Source organism: Grus americana, chromosome 2 (genome assembly GCF_028858705.1).
Source record: "Grus americana isolate bGruAme1 chromosome 2, bGruAme1.mat, whole genome shotgun sequence".
Lineage (NCBI taxonomy): Eukaryota > Metazoa > Chordata > Aves > Gruiformes > Gruidae > Grus > Grus americana.
In genome coordinates this window covers 168,156,453-168,175,032 of record NC_072853.1, presented here as the reverse complement: position 1 = coordinate 168,175,032, position 18,580 = coordinate 168,156,453, and the positions used below count along the sequence as shown (strand labels likewise).

The 18,580-nt window shown below is 65.3% G+C and overlaps 1 protein-coding gene across 1 annotated transcript; it reads right to left on the bottom strand.

Moving 5' to 3' along the window:
- Positions 1–25: 25 nt before the first annotated feature.
- On the bottom strand, positions 26–18,254 carry PTPN23 (protein tyrosine phosphatase non-receptor type 23). Its single transcript, XM_054818741.1, is given in 26 exon segments — positions 26–907; positions 983–1,096; positions 1,183–1,321; positions 1,412–1,516; positions 1,752–1,936; positions 2,205–4,007; positions 4,009–4,459; positions 4,719–4,898; positions 5,161–5,312; positions 5,446–5,600; positions 6,020–6,340; positions 6,729–6,874; positions 7,235–7,300; positions 7,614–7,728; positions 7,951–8,030; positions 8,305–8,363; positions 8,920–8,976; positions 9,274–9,321; positions 9,541–9,672; positions 10,948–11,028; positions 11,481–11,612; positions 12,230–12,279; positions 13,347–13,423; positions 13,927–14,054; positions 15,282–15,356; positions 18,125–18,254. Coding segments are annotated over 26 exon segments (5,472 nt in total). The 5' UTR covers positions 18,209–18,254; the 3' UTR covers positions 26–370.
- Positions 18,255–18,580: the final 326 nt, after the last annotated feature.

Sequence of the window (18,580 nt, the reverse complement as noted above, 5' to 3'; positions counted from 1 at the left end):
CAGCACCAGGGCCCAGCACAGCTGCTGCAGATCAAATTCTCTTTATTTTAGTAGCAAAGAGCTGAAAAAAAATCAGTTCTAATCAGAGTCAAATAATGTGGCGACCACCAATGTTAAACCTGTACAAAGCAGAAGGATGGGGGGGGGAAGGGGAAGGTAGACACCTGCCCCAACCACCCCCCAAATGCACCCCCCCCCTCTCCCTTGGGGTACCCCAGCCCCAGCTGCCTGGGGTGCTCCCACCCCTAACCAGGCTCTGAGTGAGCAGGGAGGGCAGCACCTGTAGGCAGGGGGAGCAGGCAGGGACCCAGGGCTGTAGTGCTGGGTCGGGGGCCACACACACACGATGACGACGAGACCCTGCCACCCCTCACGTCTTGTTGAGTGTCCAGAGGGGGTCCAGCATGCTGAGGGGGTCGTCGCTGGGCCGGGGCCCCCGCAGGCCCTCGCCCATCTGCGCCTGCAGGAAGTTCTGCTTGTTCATCCGCTGCTTGCCCTTGAGGGAGGCGTCCAGGGTGAAGGCCTCGGGTGTCAGGGAGGCCAGCAGCTCCAGCGAGGAGGAGGGGGGGGCAGCGGGGGGCACCAGTGGCTCCCCCCCGGGGGCCTGGGGGCTCTCAGCCACATGGTTGCTGCGCTCAGTGTCAGCTGGTGGCTCGGGGAGGGGTGGTCCCGGTGGGGAGGGCTCAGGGACGGGGGCACCAACAACATCCATCGTGCCGTCAGGCAGCACCGGCGCCTCTGTGTCCGCGGCATCCGGTGGGGGGGCAGGATCCAGCACCCAGCCTCCCCCTGCCTCCCCACTGGCCCCCGCCGGCTTGATGCTCAGCTTGGCGATGGTGGCCTGGATGGAGCTGATGGGCATGTCCCCCCCCAGGACCAGGTCCTGGGGGTCCTGGTGGAAGTAGAGCTGCAGGAGAGAGGACCCATGAGCCCTGGGGGGGGTAAGGGAGCCCCCACCACCACCCCCCCACGCTGCACCCACCTTGGGGGAAGCACTGTTGGTGGCCTTGGGGACGGCGGGGGCACCCACGCCGTGGCGGTGCAGCACCTGCTCAGCGTGCAGCAGGACGGCCTCGTAGCAGAACTTGAGGTGGAGCTGCAGGGAGGGGGGGGGTGAGCCCTCAAGGGGCAGCGGCCCCCACAGCTGGGGGGGCAGCGGCCCCCTCCCCACCGCCCCGCTACCTTCTCCTGGAGCATGTGCTTGCGCTGCTGCCGCATCCGCTTCACCAGCTGTGCCAAGTCGGGGATGCCGTTGCCCGCCTCCACCTCCTGCATGGCCGCGTAGAGCAGGCAGAAGGCCCCGGTGCGGCCCACCCCGGAGCTGCAGGGAGAGAGACCCCCGCCCTGCCTGTGAGAGGCCCAAGGCGGGGGGCACCCCCCAGCCCCCAGGATCCCCCCCAGCCCTGCTCACCTGCAGTGCACGACGATGGGGGTGTGCAGCGGGCGCTGGTGCAGGTAGTGGCCGTGCACCTCCTGGATGAAGCGCAGGAGGCTCCCCTTGCTGTCAGGCAGGCCCCTGGGGGGGGACACACACTCATTGGGGGGGGGGGGGGGGGGAATCCCCATCTCAAACACACACACCGCCCCCAGCGGGGTCAGCGCTGCTCCAAACCCTCCCCACGCTGGAGTCCTGAGGGCCCCTCAGAGGAGCAGTTTGAGGCCCCATGGTGCTCCAGGTGGGCGCCCCGCCCCCCCCCCCCCCAGCAGCAGCAGGACCCCCGAGACCCCCCCATTCCCCCCCTGTGGCATACAGCTCCGGCCAGGAGGTGAACTGGAGGTGGATGACGGTGCGCTTCAGGCTCTGGTCACGGTACTGCAGTGTGATCATCCTCTCCACGTGGGTGGGGGCGACCTTCAGGCTGGTGAGGATGAGGGTGATGGGTCCCTGCACCATGGGCTGTCCCCGCTCAGGGGGGAAGTACCGCAGCACCTTCTGCTGCGGGGAGGGAACGGGGTGCGCCGTCAGGAGTGGGTGCAGGCAGCACCATAACACCCCACCCAGGGCGACCACCTCCCCCTGGCACTCTCCTGTCCCTCCCTGACCCGGCTCAGGGCCTGGAGCTGCCGCACGGTGACACATGATGGGTGCCGGGAGGGGCGATGGGCGCCAGGAGGGGCGAGGGACACTATAGTCCCCTCCTTGGGGCCACGGCGAGCTCTGCCCCAGCCAGCTCCACAACCGCACGCCCAGGGAAGGGTCCTACCTTGTCCAGCTCCTGCTCCGACACCAGCATGACGACCACAGAGACCTTCTGCTCGTAAATCATCAGCCAGAAGTCAGCAGCGGTGCCCAGCAGCGGGGCCTGGGTGGCAATGATGGTGGGGCAGTAAGGTGAGAGGTCCTCCACCCTGCTGGCGTTGATGTAGTCATCCTTGCCCGAGCGGAGGACAACGCGGTTCCTGTCATAGGGCATGATGTCCTGGTGCCGGTTCTTCATGGAGTAGCAGCGGGCAATGGCGATGGAGAGCTGCCGGGCGTCCCGCTCCTGGGCGTCCTGCAGCTCCTTCCAGACGACATCCAGCTCAGCGGTGCCGCTGGGCCCTGGGCGCTCCAGCCGCTCCACCAGGCCGCGGAAGCGGTCAAGCTCCGCCAGCAGCCGCAGGACGCGCTCTGGCTTCTCGTAGGGATCGTTCTCGATCAGCTGCACCGCCTTGGGCTTCTGCCCTTCCTTGGCATCCGCCTTGGTGGGCTGCAGCAGGGGCTGGCCCACGGCCGCCTTGGAGCCACCGTGCTGGCTCTCGGGGCTGGAGGACAGGAGGTCGTCGGTGGAGGAGCTCTGCCGCTGGAAGGGGGCCTCGCTGGGGCCCGGGGGGAGCGGGGCCGCGCCTGGCGTCAGTGAGGGTGGGGGTCTCTGCGGCAGGCTGCCGGAGCCGGGCACCAGCGCCGGGGGCTGCATGGGCTGCGGGGAGGGGGCTGGGGAGGGAACGAGGGGGCCCTGCACCACCACCGTGCTCGGCATCTGGCTCAGGCCGGGGCTGGGAGAGGGGGGGACGTGGTGGGGGCCAGCCTGGCTGGCAGGGGCAGGCGGGGGGGGGCCCAGGGCCATGGTCCCGGGGGGCATCTGGCCACTGGAGGGGCCAGGGCTGGGACAGAAGGGCAGAGCAGGGGAGCTGGCGGGCACCGGCTGCAGCCCCCCCAGCGTGGTGTGCAGAGGCTGTGTGGGGGGGCCGCTCTGGCTGGGGGCCCTGGGGAAGGGCAGAGCCCCCGTGTGCGGGGCCAGTCCCTGGGGGGGCAGCTTGTCCTGCCCCGGGAGCTGGTAGAGCTGCGGTGCCAGAGGGGGCTGCCCAGGGGCCGGGGGGGGCAGCTGCCCCCCGGGGCCGGCGAAGGGCTGCTGGGCAAACTGGGGCTGGGGGGGCAGTGGGGGCCGGGGGGGTGGCTGGAAAGGCAGCGGGACCTGGGCTCTCCCCGGGGGCAGGAAGGGGGCCGGGGGAAACTGCCGGGGGCCGGGGGCACGAGCAGGCACCTCCATGCCAGGCTGGAGCTGCGCTGCGGGGGCAAAGGCCTGCGGGTGCTGCCCAGGAGGGAACGGGTGCTGCGCCGGCTGCCCAAAGGGCTGCAGCCCCCCCTGGGCATAAGGGAAGGGGGCTGGGGGCCCCCCGGGGCGCTGCGGGGGCAGGAAGGGGCCTGGGGGCACAGCCGGGCCCTGGCCGGGGAGCCGCGGGGGAGCAGTGCAGCTGGAGATGGGGGCTTGGATGCTGTCCACCGTGGTGGTGGCCGGCCGGGTGCCTGGGGCTGGCTCGGGGCCCCCCACTCGTGGCTGGGCACCCACGGGGGCTGGTCCCAGGGCGGGGGGTCCGAGGGGACCGGGCGCCGGCACCCCTGGCTGGCCCAGGCCGTAGGGGGCAGCGGGAGCAGGGCTGTGCTGCGGGGACGAGCGTGGGGGAAGCACGTGGGGCCCCACGTAGCCGGGCTGCACCGTGGCCGTGCCGGGCCGCACCGGGGCTCGCATCAGCGGGGCGGCCGGGAAGAGCTGGGGGGTGGCAGATGGAACGGAGCTGGGGGGGGGGGCCGGCCGCCTGCGGGGCGGAGGGCTGCAGGAGCTGCACCGGGGCCCCCCCAGCGGGGGGAAAGGGACCCGGTGCCGAGGCGGGTGCTGCTGGCAGGCGGTAGTGCCCGGGGAGGGCAGGGGGGCCGGGGAAGTGGGCAGGGGCGAAGGGCTGCAGCGGGGCGCCGGCCAGCCTGGCCGCGGGCAGGAAGGGCTCGGGGGGCCGCGGCCCGGCGGCCAGGGCTGGGTTGAGGGTGAGGGCGGCCAGCGTGTGGGGCGGCAGGCGGGCCAGGTGCCCAGCCAGCACGTCCGGCGGCAGGCTGCGCAGCTCCTCCGGCAGCTCCGACAGCACCAGGGAGCCCAGCGGTGGCAGGTCGCTTGCGTCCAGCCCGCCGGCTTCCAGCTCCAGCGGTTTCTTCTGCAGGGCGGGTTTGGGGGCCGTGGGCCGAGGGGGCGGCTGCTTCTTCATCTCCCTGGCGGGAGGCAGCAAGGCTCACCGCGGGGCTCACCGCAGGGCTCACCGCGGGGCCGCCCGCCCCAAGGAAGCCCAGCGGGTGCTGCTCACCTCCCCCTTGGGCACAGGGAGCCACCGCACAGAAGCCAAACCCTTGAGCCACAGCCCGGACCACCCAAAGGGGCTTCCCGCTTCCCACCTCCCGGGGACCCCAACCCAGACTTTACGTCCCCTCCAGCCCACGCGTGCGTGTCTGCGACGGGCGCGGCACCACCTACTTCTCCAGGATCTGCTGCCTGTTGGCCTCGGCGGCTTGGCAGGCAGCCCGGGCCTTCTCCAGCAGTTTGGCAGCTTTCCCCTCCAGGTCGGTGTAGAAGTCCTTCCCCTCCTGCGATTTCTTCATCAGGTCCTCATAGGCTTCATAGGAGGCCACCAAGGTCTGAACGGTGGTGTTCCACCTGGGGAGACGGGGCAGAGGAGCTGAACGGGGACGTAATGCCAGGCCGGAGCTGGGTGTCCCAGGGAAACCCCCGGGGTGCAGGACACACAGCCACCAGCGGCCCCCCAGCAGCCGGGCACGACAAGGGACAGAGCAGAGGAGCTGGTGGTGCCCCCACACCTCTCCCTGGGGCGGCTGAGGGCTGTTCCCATGCACCAAGACCCCACCAGGGAATACTGTCCCCCCTGCCCCAACCCCGGCCAGGCCCGCAACCCACTCACTTGTGCTCCACCTCGGCCAGGGCCTTGCGCACAGCTGCGTACTTGACGTTGGCGTCCGTCAGGGCCTTCAGGACGTTCTCCTGAGCAGCCAGGTTCTGCTCCAGGTAGACCTTGATCTGGTCATACTTCTTCAGCTGCTCCTCGAAGAGTTTCTGCCAAGAAAGGGGAGGATCTGAGGGGCCGCAGGCGGCCGGGGGGGCTCAGGGGTAGGTTGGGAGAGGGCAGAGCCCTAATCGGGACGCGTAGCACACAGAGGGGCTTCCCCAAACAGCGGCTGGCACCCACCTTCATCTCGGAGCGGTCGGTGGTGACCAGCGAGGTGGTGATATCATCCTTCTGGATCATCTCACGCAGCTGCTGCTCCAGGGACATCCGCTGGTCCCTCATCTCCTGCACCTTGGCCAGGATCCGCTTCAGGTTCTGCAGGACCTGTTTGTCGTCTGCGGGACGGGACGGGGCTGAGCAGCCACAACGGACCCTGCCGAGCCCAGCGCAGTCTCCCTGGCCAGAGTCCGCTCACGGGACGTACTGCGGCCGAGGGGAGGGCACGGCGGGGGCGAGGAGCCAGCCTGGGCTTGTCCTGGTGCAGCCGGTGGAAAGCTGGGCATTTGCCGGGACAGTAACCGCGTCCCTGCCCCCACACCAGACCCTATTTTGCAGGTTTCAGGGGAACAAGCCCCCACCCCGGCTCACAACGGACCACGCAGCCGGCCGATGCCAACGCAGCGCAAGCCAAGGCGCAGGGCAACGCGAGAGGGAAGCAGACCTGCCTTCCCCCAGCCCGGCCTGCTGTTGGGAGGCCGGGACGGCTGCGAGCGCAGCCAGATCTGCCCCCAGCGCGGGGCGCGGAACCACTCACCTTCGGTCAAGGTGGGCGAGGGCAGCGCGGCCCGGACCTGCTCCAGCGGCCCGCTGAGCAGGCGGAGGTTGCCGATGTGCAGGTTCATGGCTTTGTGGAGCTCGGTGTTGGTGAAGCTGGCCTTCTCGTGCACCTCCATGTACTTGGAGCACTCCTTGCTGACCTCGGCCAGCCCCGGGGAGGGCGGCGGGGGGGACCCCTGCGGCTGAGGGACCTTCCCAAGCAGCTCCTGCAGCTTCCGCTCCTGAACCTCATCCTCCTCGAGGAGATCTCGGATCTCCTTTAGGGAAGCCTCCACGTCAGTGAAGACCCCGGAGAGCACTGCACGGGAGAGACACGTGAAGGCCTGAAGAATAAAGCTGGCTGTGGGCAGCCAGCCAAGGCAAGGACACCCCAGGGCCTGCCTGCATCGGGGAGATGCCCGTAACAGGCTCCAGACAGCACCGGACCCCCTGGCTGCGGCCCGCAGGCTGGGCACGGGGGGGGGGGGCTACGGCCACCAGCGAGGCAACGGGTGGCCTGGCCTGCGAGGAAGCAGCATCCCCCACAGCCGGCCAAGAGGAAATAAACGCCTTGGGGCGAAGGAATTTATATCGGCAAAGAGTCAGTGGTCAGAGCTGCCGTTCCCGATGCCGAGCCCCGGCCAGGGAGCGGCGGGGCCAGGCCGGACATCCCTGGTGTGCCCCCCGTAGGTCCCCCCCATCCTTACCCTGCATGGACTGGACGAGGTTCTTGACGGTGTCGGGGCGCACGCTGAGCGCGGCGCATTTCTCCATCAGGATGGGGGGGATGTGGTTGTACATGTCCAGGTTGTCCACGGTCTCGGGGTCCAGCTGCATGGAGTCCATGAACTGGCTACAGGTGGGAGAACAAGCCTCTGAGCGGTGGCAGAGCCCCCCCACCTCCCTGCAGGGTCCCCCACCCCAAACCGTGGCCAGGTCGGGGTGCAGCAGGGCAGCATCACCCCCGATGGCCTCAGCAAAGCTGCAGGGTGAAGTTGGGGACCGATCACTGGGACTGGAACCTGCTGGGGGATGGGTCTGCCCAGAGCTGGGCAAACTGGGACTTGACCATGACAGATCCGGGACGTCAGTGTTCCCGTCGGTGTCAGGGTGGGACACCCAGGGAGGGGACAACGGGGACACCCAACCGCTGCCTGGGCCTCCAGCGGGAAGGGATTGGCCAGGGCCCCCTTCAGTTGCGGCTCACACGTACTCCAGCACTTCGTTCTTGGCTTCAATTTTTGCCATCACGTCCCTCAGCAGTTTGGCCTTCTCCTCGCTGTGACAGAGGAGGGAAAAAAAAATCCTTTAGTGCTGCGACAGGAGGTGGGAAATCACCGTAAATCCCAAGTGCTCCGAGCCCTGCGGGAATCGGCCAGAGCCCCGGTCATCCCCGGGCCAGACACGAGGAGGATTCAGGGACGTTTGGGGTGGGTGGTGGCTCCCCAAGGAAACCACCGCGGCTGGTTTGGTCCCCTCCAGCTCCCTTCGGCCCGCAGAGAGGCTGAGCCAGGGCACAGGCTCCGTGTTGAGCTCGGTTGCCAGAGATCCAACCAGAGCCGTGCCCGCCCGCGCCGCAGCCCGGCACACACCTGTACAGGGAAGAGGCCTCGTGGGCAGCCATGGGCACCAGCTTGGCAAATATATCGGGGCCGGTGACAGCTGGATCCGTGGGGTTGACGGGGAGAGCTTTCACCAACGGGGCACCTGGGGGTGGAACACACAGCATGCGCCTGTCAAACCTCCACAGGGAGCCGATTATTCCCGAGAGAGGTCCTCCCGCTCAACACCCTCATTCCTGGCGGATCCCCGGTCAGCACGGCATCACGGCAGGAAGCCCCACTGGTCCCAAGGGTCCCAGAGCCCCATGGATTCACCGCGTGCGTGTCCCTCTCGCAGCTGGCAGGAGTGGACGCTGCCCAACCTCACCTTTCACGGACTGCAGGGTGTCCAGCGCAGGCACGGCTTCGTGGTAGATGAAGTCATTGTCCTTTTTGGCCGAATTGTACCTAAAATCAAGAAGCGATGCTGCGTTGGCGAGGAGCAGACAGCATCCCCGGCTCCCTGAGCTCGCTCCCAGTTCGGTCAGGCCCCGGGACGCTTGGGCTCACTCCAGGGAGAGCAGAAAGCAGCTTCCACGGCAGCCACACGTCACGAGAGCCTCAGGCAGCACGGGGTGCTTGGCTCTGCCTGTCGGGGAACACCGGGGACGGTCACCCGGCACTTCTGAGCCACAGGGAAGCAGAACGATCACGTCCAGGGGTGCCCCGTGCACGGACTCACTTGCCACCGATCACATCCATGGCGAACCTCAGGGCTTCCTGGACGGCTTCCGGCTGGCCCTGCAGAAATGAGAAGGAGTTAGTGCGGGCAGGGAACGGGCATCGCTGCCCAAGCGTGCCTGGGAGCCAGCAGCAGCCTCGCCAGCCATCTCTCCTTGCGCCCCAAAAAGGGACAGAGACGCCCGTGCAGCCCCAAACCCTCCACGCCCCAGTTTCACACGCAGACCCCGTCACAGGGCTGTCCTCGGTTTCCCCAGCACCGACACCGGGGCTCCGTGGGGAGCCCACCGACGCGGCAGGGCCGAGCGCAGCAGACCCCACGGCCCTTCTGGAGCTGCCCACTGAATGGTTAAAACCCAAATCAACCCCCCCTAAAGCCCCAGTAGACCAAGGAGCCGGGAGATCCCAGAGCCCTCGGTCCCAGAGGGGAGGAAACTGATGCTTTGGGAAGCCAGCAGAGGTTTGCCAACCCAGCCAACAGCAAAGAAAGCTTTTAACTGACACCACCAGCTCTCACCTGCTCAGTCTGGCACCCACCGGACTGAGGCACTGCTCAGCACAGGATCTTTAAAACAACCCGCCACAATTACCGCTACCAGATGGAGCGGGAACGCACCTTTGCCAGCTTGATAGCTTCGTTGAGTTTATCCAGAGCGCTCTGGAAGTAGATGACCTGCAGAGAGACCGGGAATTAGGGGTACCAGGGCTGGCGCAGAAGTAGGTGCCCTTGCTTTGCGCAGGAACATCACCACCAGCCCCCCCAAGAGCTGCGGCTTCCTCCAGCGTAACGGGGCTTCCTGAGCACGCCCACAAATGCTTGCAGGAGGCAGGGCATCGTTGGTAACACGCTCATGTCCCCAGCGCTGCGGATACCCAGTGTCACTAGTGTGATAATCCCTTCCAGAACTCAACCCTCCACGGGCCGGAGCGCTATCCAGAGCCCGGACCAGGCTGACACGGCTCTGCTTACCCTTTCCCCAAACTTCTGCTGCTCCTCGGCCTGTTTTCCCATGTGCAGCTGCAAGAAATCACGCATCAGTGGTGTCAGAGCTCCCTGACTTGAGGGAGATCTTCAAGACAGGCAAGAAAAGCCCCCAGAGCAGCCAGAGCCCCTTTGCTGATCGTGTTGAGGTGAGCATCGCTCACAGAGGGTGTGAGCAGCCCAAACTGGGGTGGGAGTAGAGGGCAGGTCCCCCCACCACAGCCAAGCTGCCTCCCCGTTGGTCTCCCCACTTACATGGGCCACAGCAGCAAAATAATAGATTTTCATTTGAACCAGCTTCTTCCAGTCCTTCTGGATCTTTCCCAGCAGCGAGGCCGTCTCTGAGTTTTCCAGCGCCCGGCAGGCCTCTTTGTAGTAATCCACCACCTACGGAGAGAGGGACGGGTGTTTGGAAACCCCCCAGAAAGCCGGATCTCAGGTGGAACTGAGAGCAGGAGGGAAAGGAAGATTCACCAGCACCAGTGTTTGTGCCCAAGGACTCAGATCAAACAGCCAGCACAGCAAAACAGCCAGTGGGGAACCCACAGATGCATTTTAGGTCAGAGCCAGGGACTAGTGACATCACCATGATAAACCTACCCCACATGGAGGGTTAGAATCCCAGAGTGGTTTGGGTGGGCAGGGACCTCCCAGCCCACCCAGTGCCACCCCTGCCATGGGCAGGGACACCCTCCACTAGCCCAGCTTGCCCAAAGCCCCATCCAACCTGGCCTTGAACCCTGCCAGGGAGCCAGGGGCAGCCACAGCTTCTCTGGGCACCCTGGGCCAGGGCCTCAGCACCCTCACAGGGAAGGATTTCTGCCTCCCATCCCATCTCCATCTCCCCTCCTGCAGCTTCAGGCCATTCCCCTTGGCCTGGCACTCCCTGCCCTTGGCACCAGCCCCTCTCCAGCTTTCCTGGAGCCCCTGCAGGGACTGGAAGGGGCTCGAAGGTCTCCCCACAGCCTTCTCTTCTCCAGGCTGAACCAGCCCAACTCTCTCAGCCTGAGGTCTCCAGAGCAGAGGTGCTCCAGCCCTCGCAGCATCTCCGTGGCCTCCTCTGGACTCGCCCCAACAGCTCCGTGTCCTTCTTGTCCTGGGGACCCCCGAGCTGGACGCAGCACTGCAGGGGGGTCTCCCCAGAGCGGAGCAGAGGGGCAGAATCCCCTCCCTCGACCTGCTGCTCACGCTGCTGGACACGCAGCCCAGGACACGGGTGGCTTTCTGGGCTGCCAGCGCACGTTGCCGGCTCATGTGGAGCTTCTCGTCCCCCAACACCCCAAGTCCTTCTCCTCAGGGCTGCTCTCCATCCATTCTGCACCCAGCCTGGAGTTGTGCTTGGGACTGCCCCGACCCACGTGCAGGACCTTGCCCTTGGCCTTGTTGAACTCCATGTGGTTCACACGGTCCCACCTCTCCAGGTCCCTCTGGACGGCATCCCTTCCCTCCGGAGTATTTTACGCTCTCCTTTGAGGAGCTGGTGGTTGTGCTCACAGCCCGAGGCAATGGCAGCACCCTGTACCACTGTCTGACCGTGCCGACGCTGTGCAGGGTCTGGGACACCCTCCCCGAGCTCCTGATCCCACGCGTCGCTCTGTGTGTTGGGAACAGCAGGCGCTGAGGCAGAAGCTGAAGCACAGCAGGGTTTGCCCAGGAGCTCACCTGGGCGCTGATCCTGGCCACGAGGAAACTCTTTCTGTTGTCCAGCATGGATTTCTCCAGGAGACACTCCTGCGCCTGGCCCTGCCGAAGACGAGAGGGGAATACTCGCTTTCCCCTACACCTTGGGAAACCCTCCCGCATCCAAACGAGCACCAGGCCCTGACCCCTGGCAGGACCCACCACCTACAGCTCCTTTCTTGGGAGGGCAGTGGAGCACAGCAACCAGGAGCCCCAAGGGATGCCCCAACAACTGCAGCGCAGCACAGAGCCTTCCCTCTTCCCCACTGCCTCCCCAGATCTCCTTCCCTCCTGCAGGAGGGAGCCCCCATTGCCTACAGCAGCCCGAACCCTACAAACAGCCCCCACGGAGCACTGGGGTCCTGTCTCACCCGGCTCCAAGCGCTCGGACTCAACGAGGAGCACCCAACCCTAGAAACACCCCTCTCCCGGTCAAGCAGCAGCAGCCCCCGAGGCGTGCAAGGAGCCGTCCCAGTGCAACCAGTGCCCTGGCAGAGGCAGAGCCCAGTTCCTACCAGCATGAGGTTGATGTTGAGGTTGAGGATCTGGTGGCTCATGTCTACGCTGTAGGAGTGAGGGAAGTGATCCCGCAGGTACGTAAACGCCCCGGCGGCGCACTGGAAGTGGGTGCAGGAAACCTTCATGCCCTGAAAGGATGGAGAACACGTGTCGGACACGCGCAGCCCTCCTGCAGGCACGCCGAGCCAGCTGATGTCTGTGGGCACGTGCTGCTGGACACGAGGAATTTGTGGAGACTTGGCCAGACTGGAAAAGCAGGGCTTTCCTTTCAGATGGGGAGGTTTGGGTGATAAACCCCAGCTCAGAAGGGGTTAGGTGTTCCCTGCCTCCTCCGAGACCCCAAAAAGCAGCTGCCTCAAGCCTGGAGCGAGTCCCTGGGCTCACAGGGCTCTAAACAGCTCAGCGCTTTCCCCTGGTCGTGCACGCCCCAAGCTGCGTCAGATGTCTCCCCTCCTGGCCCTACGTGCTGAGGGTGGAAGGTCAGCCCGGCCAGCGAGCAGGCAGAGCCTCGCTGGAGCAGGGACGGCAACGCTGGGGCAGGCAAGGACACAACCAGGAGGAGGTGGCTCCTCGTAATGCTTTGCAGCGATACTGGGTCACAGCAGACATCCAGAGCCGGCGTCTGACGTCGAGATGCTTTTAATCACCCAGGGTTACGGAGGAGAAGTCCTCAGCGTTACCAGCTCGTGGCTGTTAACCACATGGGAGAGAAAAGGTGCAGAGGGAGGACCCAGGGGATCGTTACCTCCTCGGACACTCTCTTGTCCATGGCGCCCAGCATGGAGTGCAGCGCACCTGCGGAAAGAGGACGGCGGCTCAGTGGGGTGAGGGGACCCTGCCAGCCCCCACTCACTGCTCCCAGACTGGGTGTCTCGGACCAGAGAGAAGCCAAAATCTGCCGCACGTCGGACACAGACACCCGACAGCACCCAGCCGGTGCTCTGTGGGTGCTGTGCCCATCTCACAGGGCACCCACGTGCTGCAGTGCCCTGCAAAAAGACTGCGCACGCAAGTCATTCAGTACAGGAAAGTCCCAGGCTGGAAACAAACCCTAAATATTAAAAAGTGAGTATCTAACATCCTCTTGGTTTAACAGATGTGTTTCTACCAACTTCAGGGAGCAGCCACCTCTCGAAAGGGGCCTGGGCACCACGTCAGCTCCTGCTGCACAGCGTGCGGCCCTGCAGCCTGGGGGGTTTCAGCTAAAGCTGCGTGTGGTCGGCTGGGAGAGCGCAGGCAGCTCCTGAGCTGCAGCGAAAGGGGCAGCCACGACGCCAGGGATGGGGGCGGTTTCACCTGCGTTAGGTGTCCAGGCACTGGGTGTCACCTTCCCTTTGGGGCTACCAAAAAGAAAAACTGCACTCTGAGCCACGATTGTCCACGGGTGGAGAGCAAGGGAGGGGGGACAAGTGTCAGATTTGATGGATTTACACCCATTTGCTGCTTTGGAGGAGATGGGATGCTGGATGAGCTGGACAAAGCCTGACTGCGGCCGTCACTGTGCCACAAAGGGCATTTGTAACGCTGCAACTTGCTGTCAGCCTCCTCGGTGCAACCTCTGAGCGAGGCGCAGGGCGGCACACGACCAGCAAGGGAGATGAGGCTTCTGACCAAAGCCAAACTTAACCTCTCCTGCAGCTCCGACGCTGAGCACCCACCCAGCCCCACGGACAGCACAGAGGAGGGGAAGATGTACAACCAGGCTGAGCCACGGCCGCTGGTGGGACCAGGCGTGCCGTGCTGCTGCCTGGCCACTCTGAGGAAGGCTGACCTGGAGCTCAGAGCAAAGGCCGGGCAGAGGGGAGGGACATCCCTGGCATCCAGGGCAGAGCACGAGGGCAGGCGGTCTGCCAGACCCTTACCCAGGTTGTAGAGGATGCACGCCTGCTCGTACTTGATGTCCTCGTGCGTCACCGTCTTGCCTGAGAAGATCTCAGTCCTGCGAGGAGAGAAGCCTGGTTACCAGCTGCAGGTGGAGGCCAGGAAAAGGCTTTGCCAGGAGACAGCTCCCTCGGAGGTTCGGAGAAGGGGCCCTCCTGCCTGGCATCACCCTGGGCATCGAGCCAAGGTGCCGGAGGCGGTGGGAGCTTGTGGGACGGTGCGTCTCCACACGGCAGGGTCGTTTTGGCTTTGGCAGCACACAGAAACCCCGTTTACACACGGCCAAGCAACTCTGCCACCCCAGGGGGATCTCGGCACCGTCACCTTGCGTGGTGACGCTGCCCTGCGTCTCCTCAGAGCCAGCTACCACGTTGCCTGATCCCCAGGGCAGGACGGCATCTCCTAAGGGGTCCCCAGGCCACCCAGGTTCAGCTGATGGGCTTCGGGGAGGAGCGTATCGGATGCCCACGAAGGAGCCAACCTTCCCATCCACAACACCCGAGCCCCACACCGGAGCGAAGAGGCTCCTTCTCCTCGGCCCCAGCATGCTGCTGCCCTCACCACGCGATGGGGACGGCCGCCTCCTGCTCGGCGCCCATGGGGATGCGGCTCTGCAGGTAGTGGAGTTGGCCAAAGTACTTCCGCAGCGTGCTGCAGCCCTCAAAGTCCCTGGGCACGTTGACGGCGCTCTGGAGGGGAGAGAGGAGGAGGACGAAGAGGAAGAGGCTGCCCCGTGGACAGGACCGTGCTCACGGTTAACACATCAGACAGATTTTTGGTGAGACGTGCAGGCAGGAGGGAACGGCCAGAGCCGGGCATCGGCCAGCTGCCCTAGGATGAAGCGGCACGGCGGGAAGGAGCAAGGCCTCACAGAAAACACCTGTGTAAGGCAGCTAGAAAAACAGGTCTGTTTGCCAAAAAATGAGACTGGAGGGAGCAGCTTTACGGATCCGGAGTAACCAGTTTGGGGAGGAAGAGTCTCTGCTCTCCTCGGCACAGGCTCCTAAGGGCGAAATAAATGGGAGAAATTTGGAGGTGACTGAAAAGGGGGTGTCCTGGACAGGGCACAGGACCCGCAGCTACAGCAAAGCTGTGTCGGGAGAAGGAAGGGAAGAGCAGGAGACCCTGGAAAGGTTTCCCAACCTCCCGCTTCAGGGTTAAGCCTGCAGGCAGAGGCCAGAGCTCCCCAGCCCCTGGGCTGTGGGTGTTTAAGCACCCACCCACCTCTGTGCCTGCCGGAAGACCACCGTGCTTTGGAGACGCTGCTGAGATGACCCCGGTGCCAGCACCACGAGTTACCCCAGCTCCACTTGCACATCAAGCTTACAGTCTCGCTACAAAACCTGCGGCACGGCACGGCACAAACCGGCACCGGTCCGGGGCAAGTCTCTGACCGTCTCCAGCCGGTTTTACCACCCGTGCCTCAGCTACCAGCTGCCCGGGGCCAAGGCTGTCTCTAACCTGCTCAGTGGCCCCCAAATTAATGACCCCAGTGACTAGCACAAATATTTGGGCTCTGGAGCTGAGAGCAAAGGGCTGATTTATTCCCTGCAAAGACCTCAGGCACCAGCCCGACCGGACAAAACCATTCCTTCCACCCAACAGGCTTGTATTTGACACAAACCCCCCCAGATTCAGGGAAGCGGATACAGCAGAGCCCTAACGCCCAACCCCTGTGTGCTCCTTGGGAACTCTGAGTCATGTGGGGAGCCCAGGACGCAGCCCGGCTGCCAAAAGCCTCATCCGTGGGCCGCTGGTGAGGAAGAGGAGCAGCCACGGCACGGCTCTGGCACAGCTCCCAGTCCAGGGAGGCGGTGGGAGCCAGCAGACGGTGGGGATGATGAACCAGCTCCCCCAGTTTGGCTCCAGTAGGTCTCACCGGGGCTGTGAGCGATTTGGGACGGAGCCCGGCTTACCTGCCGGAGCACCTCCAGCTTCCGCAGCTCCTCGTTGTAGTTCTCCGGGTTCTCCCCATAGTTCTTCAGGACAAACTGGAAGGGGAAGAGAAGGGTGAGAACCTGGCCCTGTCCAACACCCAGAGCCACCTTCCCAGTCCCACGCCAAAGCCACAGCTGGCAGCTCTCCAGAGACGCCCAGGAGAAGCCCCCGCGGTAGGTCTGGCAGCGTGAAGGGGCACATGCCAGCTCGGAGCCTTGCATCTTCTAGTTCGGAACTTGTTTTCCCCCCAAAACTTGCCCAGCTCCTGCTGAACCTAGATTAACGCAAAGCCAGGGTGCAGGGTCCTGCAGAGACAACGTCAGGAGGAAAAGCCCTGGGCAGAGGCACCGATCCAGCTCACCACGGTGAGGGCCGAAAGAGAAACGAAACGGGGTAGCATGTGCCTGTGTGCAACAGCACGGCGCTGCAGCCCCTGCCGGAGGCTCCTCAGTCACCACAGAGAGGAGCCGGAGCCACAGTTTGGCCAAAAACGCTCAGTCGGCAAGCACAGCACTTCCCAACCACAGGCAACTTGGGATCCTCCAAAGGTCTGGGCAGGAATTCATCCAACCTTCCCGGCAGCCGTGGGGGAGAGCCAGGGATCCACAGCCCCACTCTGCCCGGGCAGACCCTGGGGGCTTGATCCAGCCCAGCGGCTGCCGGGTCAAGGGAGGTTGGGGACATTGGAAGGGCTGCCCGCCCCCTCTGCCACTTAAGCTCAAGGTTAACGCAGCTCAGCGCTGGAGAAACAAGGGAAGTTTCCTCTCCTCCCTCTCTGTTTTGACCAGGGTGCCAGGTTTCTATTCCCTTTTCCTTCTCCCGAGCCAGCAAAACAGAGTGTGTTTCCACCAAACATCTGCAGGGAAACCTGGTTCACAAAACAGACTTCTACCTGCTGCCCTACACAAAAATTCCCTAAAGAACCCACTTTTGATAAGCCGCCACTCCTCGGGCCCAGCTCGGACCTGGAGGTCACCGTCCTCTCTGCCGCAGCTCCCCGTGGGGTGCCACCACAAGGCCCACGGCACGGCCAGCTCCCCCGGCGCTCGCAGGCAGGCACAGCGGGGCCGGAGCCGCACCGATGGCCACCACACCTTGTCCGGGCTGGCACGGCATGACTCAGCTCGGCGATCCCGCGACACCTTCCTCCCGGCACAGGGACATTCCTGCCACACTAACGCTGCTGCCAGGGCCCGATGGGAAACCAGCCCCCCAAAAATCAGCAGGGCAGGAATGAGGTGGTGGCACAAACACAGGAGAAACGCCCCCATCCTCCCTCCACATCAATAAATCATGATTTTCGTCCATAGGTGGCACTAGAAAATGCCAGTCATAGGTGGAGTTTGTTTACAGCTGCTTAATTAAGTGCTTCACCTCCCTGAAGCCATCGGTTCGGTCCCTGCCAGGGCGGCAAGGGCAGGTCGCGTCCCCCGGGAGGGAAGGAGCCCATCACCTCACACCCACCGTACTCTTAACCTTCCTCCGATGGCGCTGCAGAGGGATCGGGGCTTTTAAGCGGCTGACGATCAGCCTGGGTTGCTGGTGGTGGGAAAACCAGCTCCCCCCCTCCTCGCTTCCCCCTTGTACACGAGCCCGCGGAAGCGGAGGGGAAAGGAGACGCGAGGGATCGGCCATCGCCGACCCGGATCTCCTAACGACACCCACCACGGCGTTAATAACGACCGCTGCCGGCGGAGGCCGGATCCAGCGGCAGGGCTCAGGGAAGGGCGGCTGCGGCGTCGGGAGTCAGCGCAGTCACATGCGGCAGGGATGGACTTGCCAACTCACCGCTCACCCCCAAGGCGGCTGGGGAAGGCTCTGCCTGAGATGGGGAGGGCTCCAGGGACTCCCCCCCCTCCCCAAACTCTGCCCCTCGACAGCACCGTGTTAGTGGGGACCCGCTGAGCCCGGCCACCGAGGACGGTCCTGCAGCCCTGAGGAGGCAGTGAAGCAAGCGGGGCCAAGCCGGGGGGGGGGGGCTGACGGGGGCAGAGATGCACTTGGTCTCTCTGTGCCACGCAGGGCAGAGCCGCCACAGGGCGAGGAGCCACCGCAGACCCAGCCGGGGCACCTCAGCCACGTCCCTGCCCCGTCACAGCCAGGAACCCCCCAGGGCCCTGACAGTGCCCCCAGCAGCCCTGCCCCAGTCCTCCCCACCTCCAGGCACCCCCCAACACCCTGACCCACAGCCCCCCCCAAACATCCCCAGATATAACTCCCTGCCCCACCAGGGCCTCCCAAAAATCCCTGACCCCCTCTGCACCCCTTCTCTGTGCACCCCAAAGACTCCTCACAGCCCAAACACCCCTCGGAGCCCCCGATCCCACCCCATGCCCCAAGCACTCCCCTCCCTCCCAGACCCCAAACACCCCCCATAGAGCCACTCTTCCTCCCTCAAGCCCTCCTCATCCTCACAGACGCCAAACACCCCTCACGGAGCCCCCGATCCCCCCCCACCCCAAGCACTCCCCTCCCTCACAGACCCCTCTCCCCACCCCCCAAGCACTCCCCTCCCTCACACGCCTCACACACAGCCCCTCGATCCCCCCTCCCCCCCTCCCCAAGCACTCCCTTCCCTCACACACCCACAAACACCCCTCACAGAGCCCCCGATCCCCCCCTACGCCCCACCCCAAGCACTCCCTTCCCTCACAGACCCCAAACACCCCTCACGGAGCCCCCGATCCCCCCCTCCCCAAGCCCTCCCTTCCCTCACAGGCCCCTCCCGCCCCGCCCCTGACAGGGGTCCGTCCGCTCCCCCCCCTCTCCCCGGGAACCCCTCAGCAGGCCCCAGCCGCTTTCCCCCAACGCCCGGCCCCACCTTCTTGACGGCGGCGTTGAAGGCGAACTCCCCGGCCTCCTTGAGGTCGAGCCAGATCATGGGCATGCGGGGCACGGCCTCCATCCCGGCCTGCGCCCGCCGGAACCGCCCGCCCGCCCGCCGGAACCGCGCGCGGAGCCTCACGGGAAACCGAGTCCTCTGGGGAGGCAGCCTCGCCCCGCCTCGTCCGGTGCCGTCGCCACGCCCCCTGTGGCGCCGTTCCCATGGAGACGCTCCGCCCCCCCCGCGGCGCGGTGAGGGTGGTTGCCATGGCGACGTTTCGCCCGCCTCCTGCAGGCGGCCCACGGGCTGTTCGCGGGGCGAGGCCCCACCCCCTGAGGCGTGGCAAGGGCCGTTCCCATAGCGACGCCTCGCTCGCTGATAGGGGGAAAGATGGCTGTTCCCATGGCGACGCTCCGCCCCCGGGGAGGGTACGGGCGGTTTCTATGACAACGC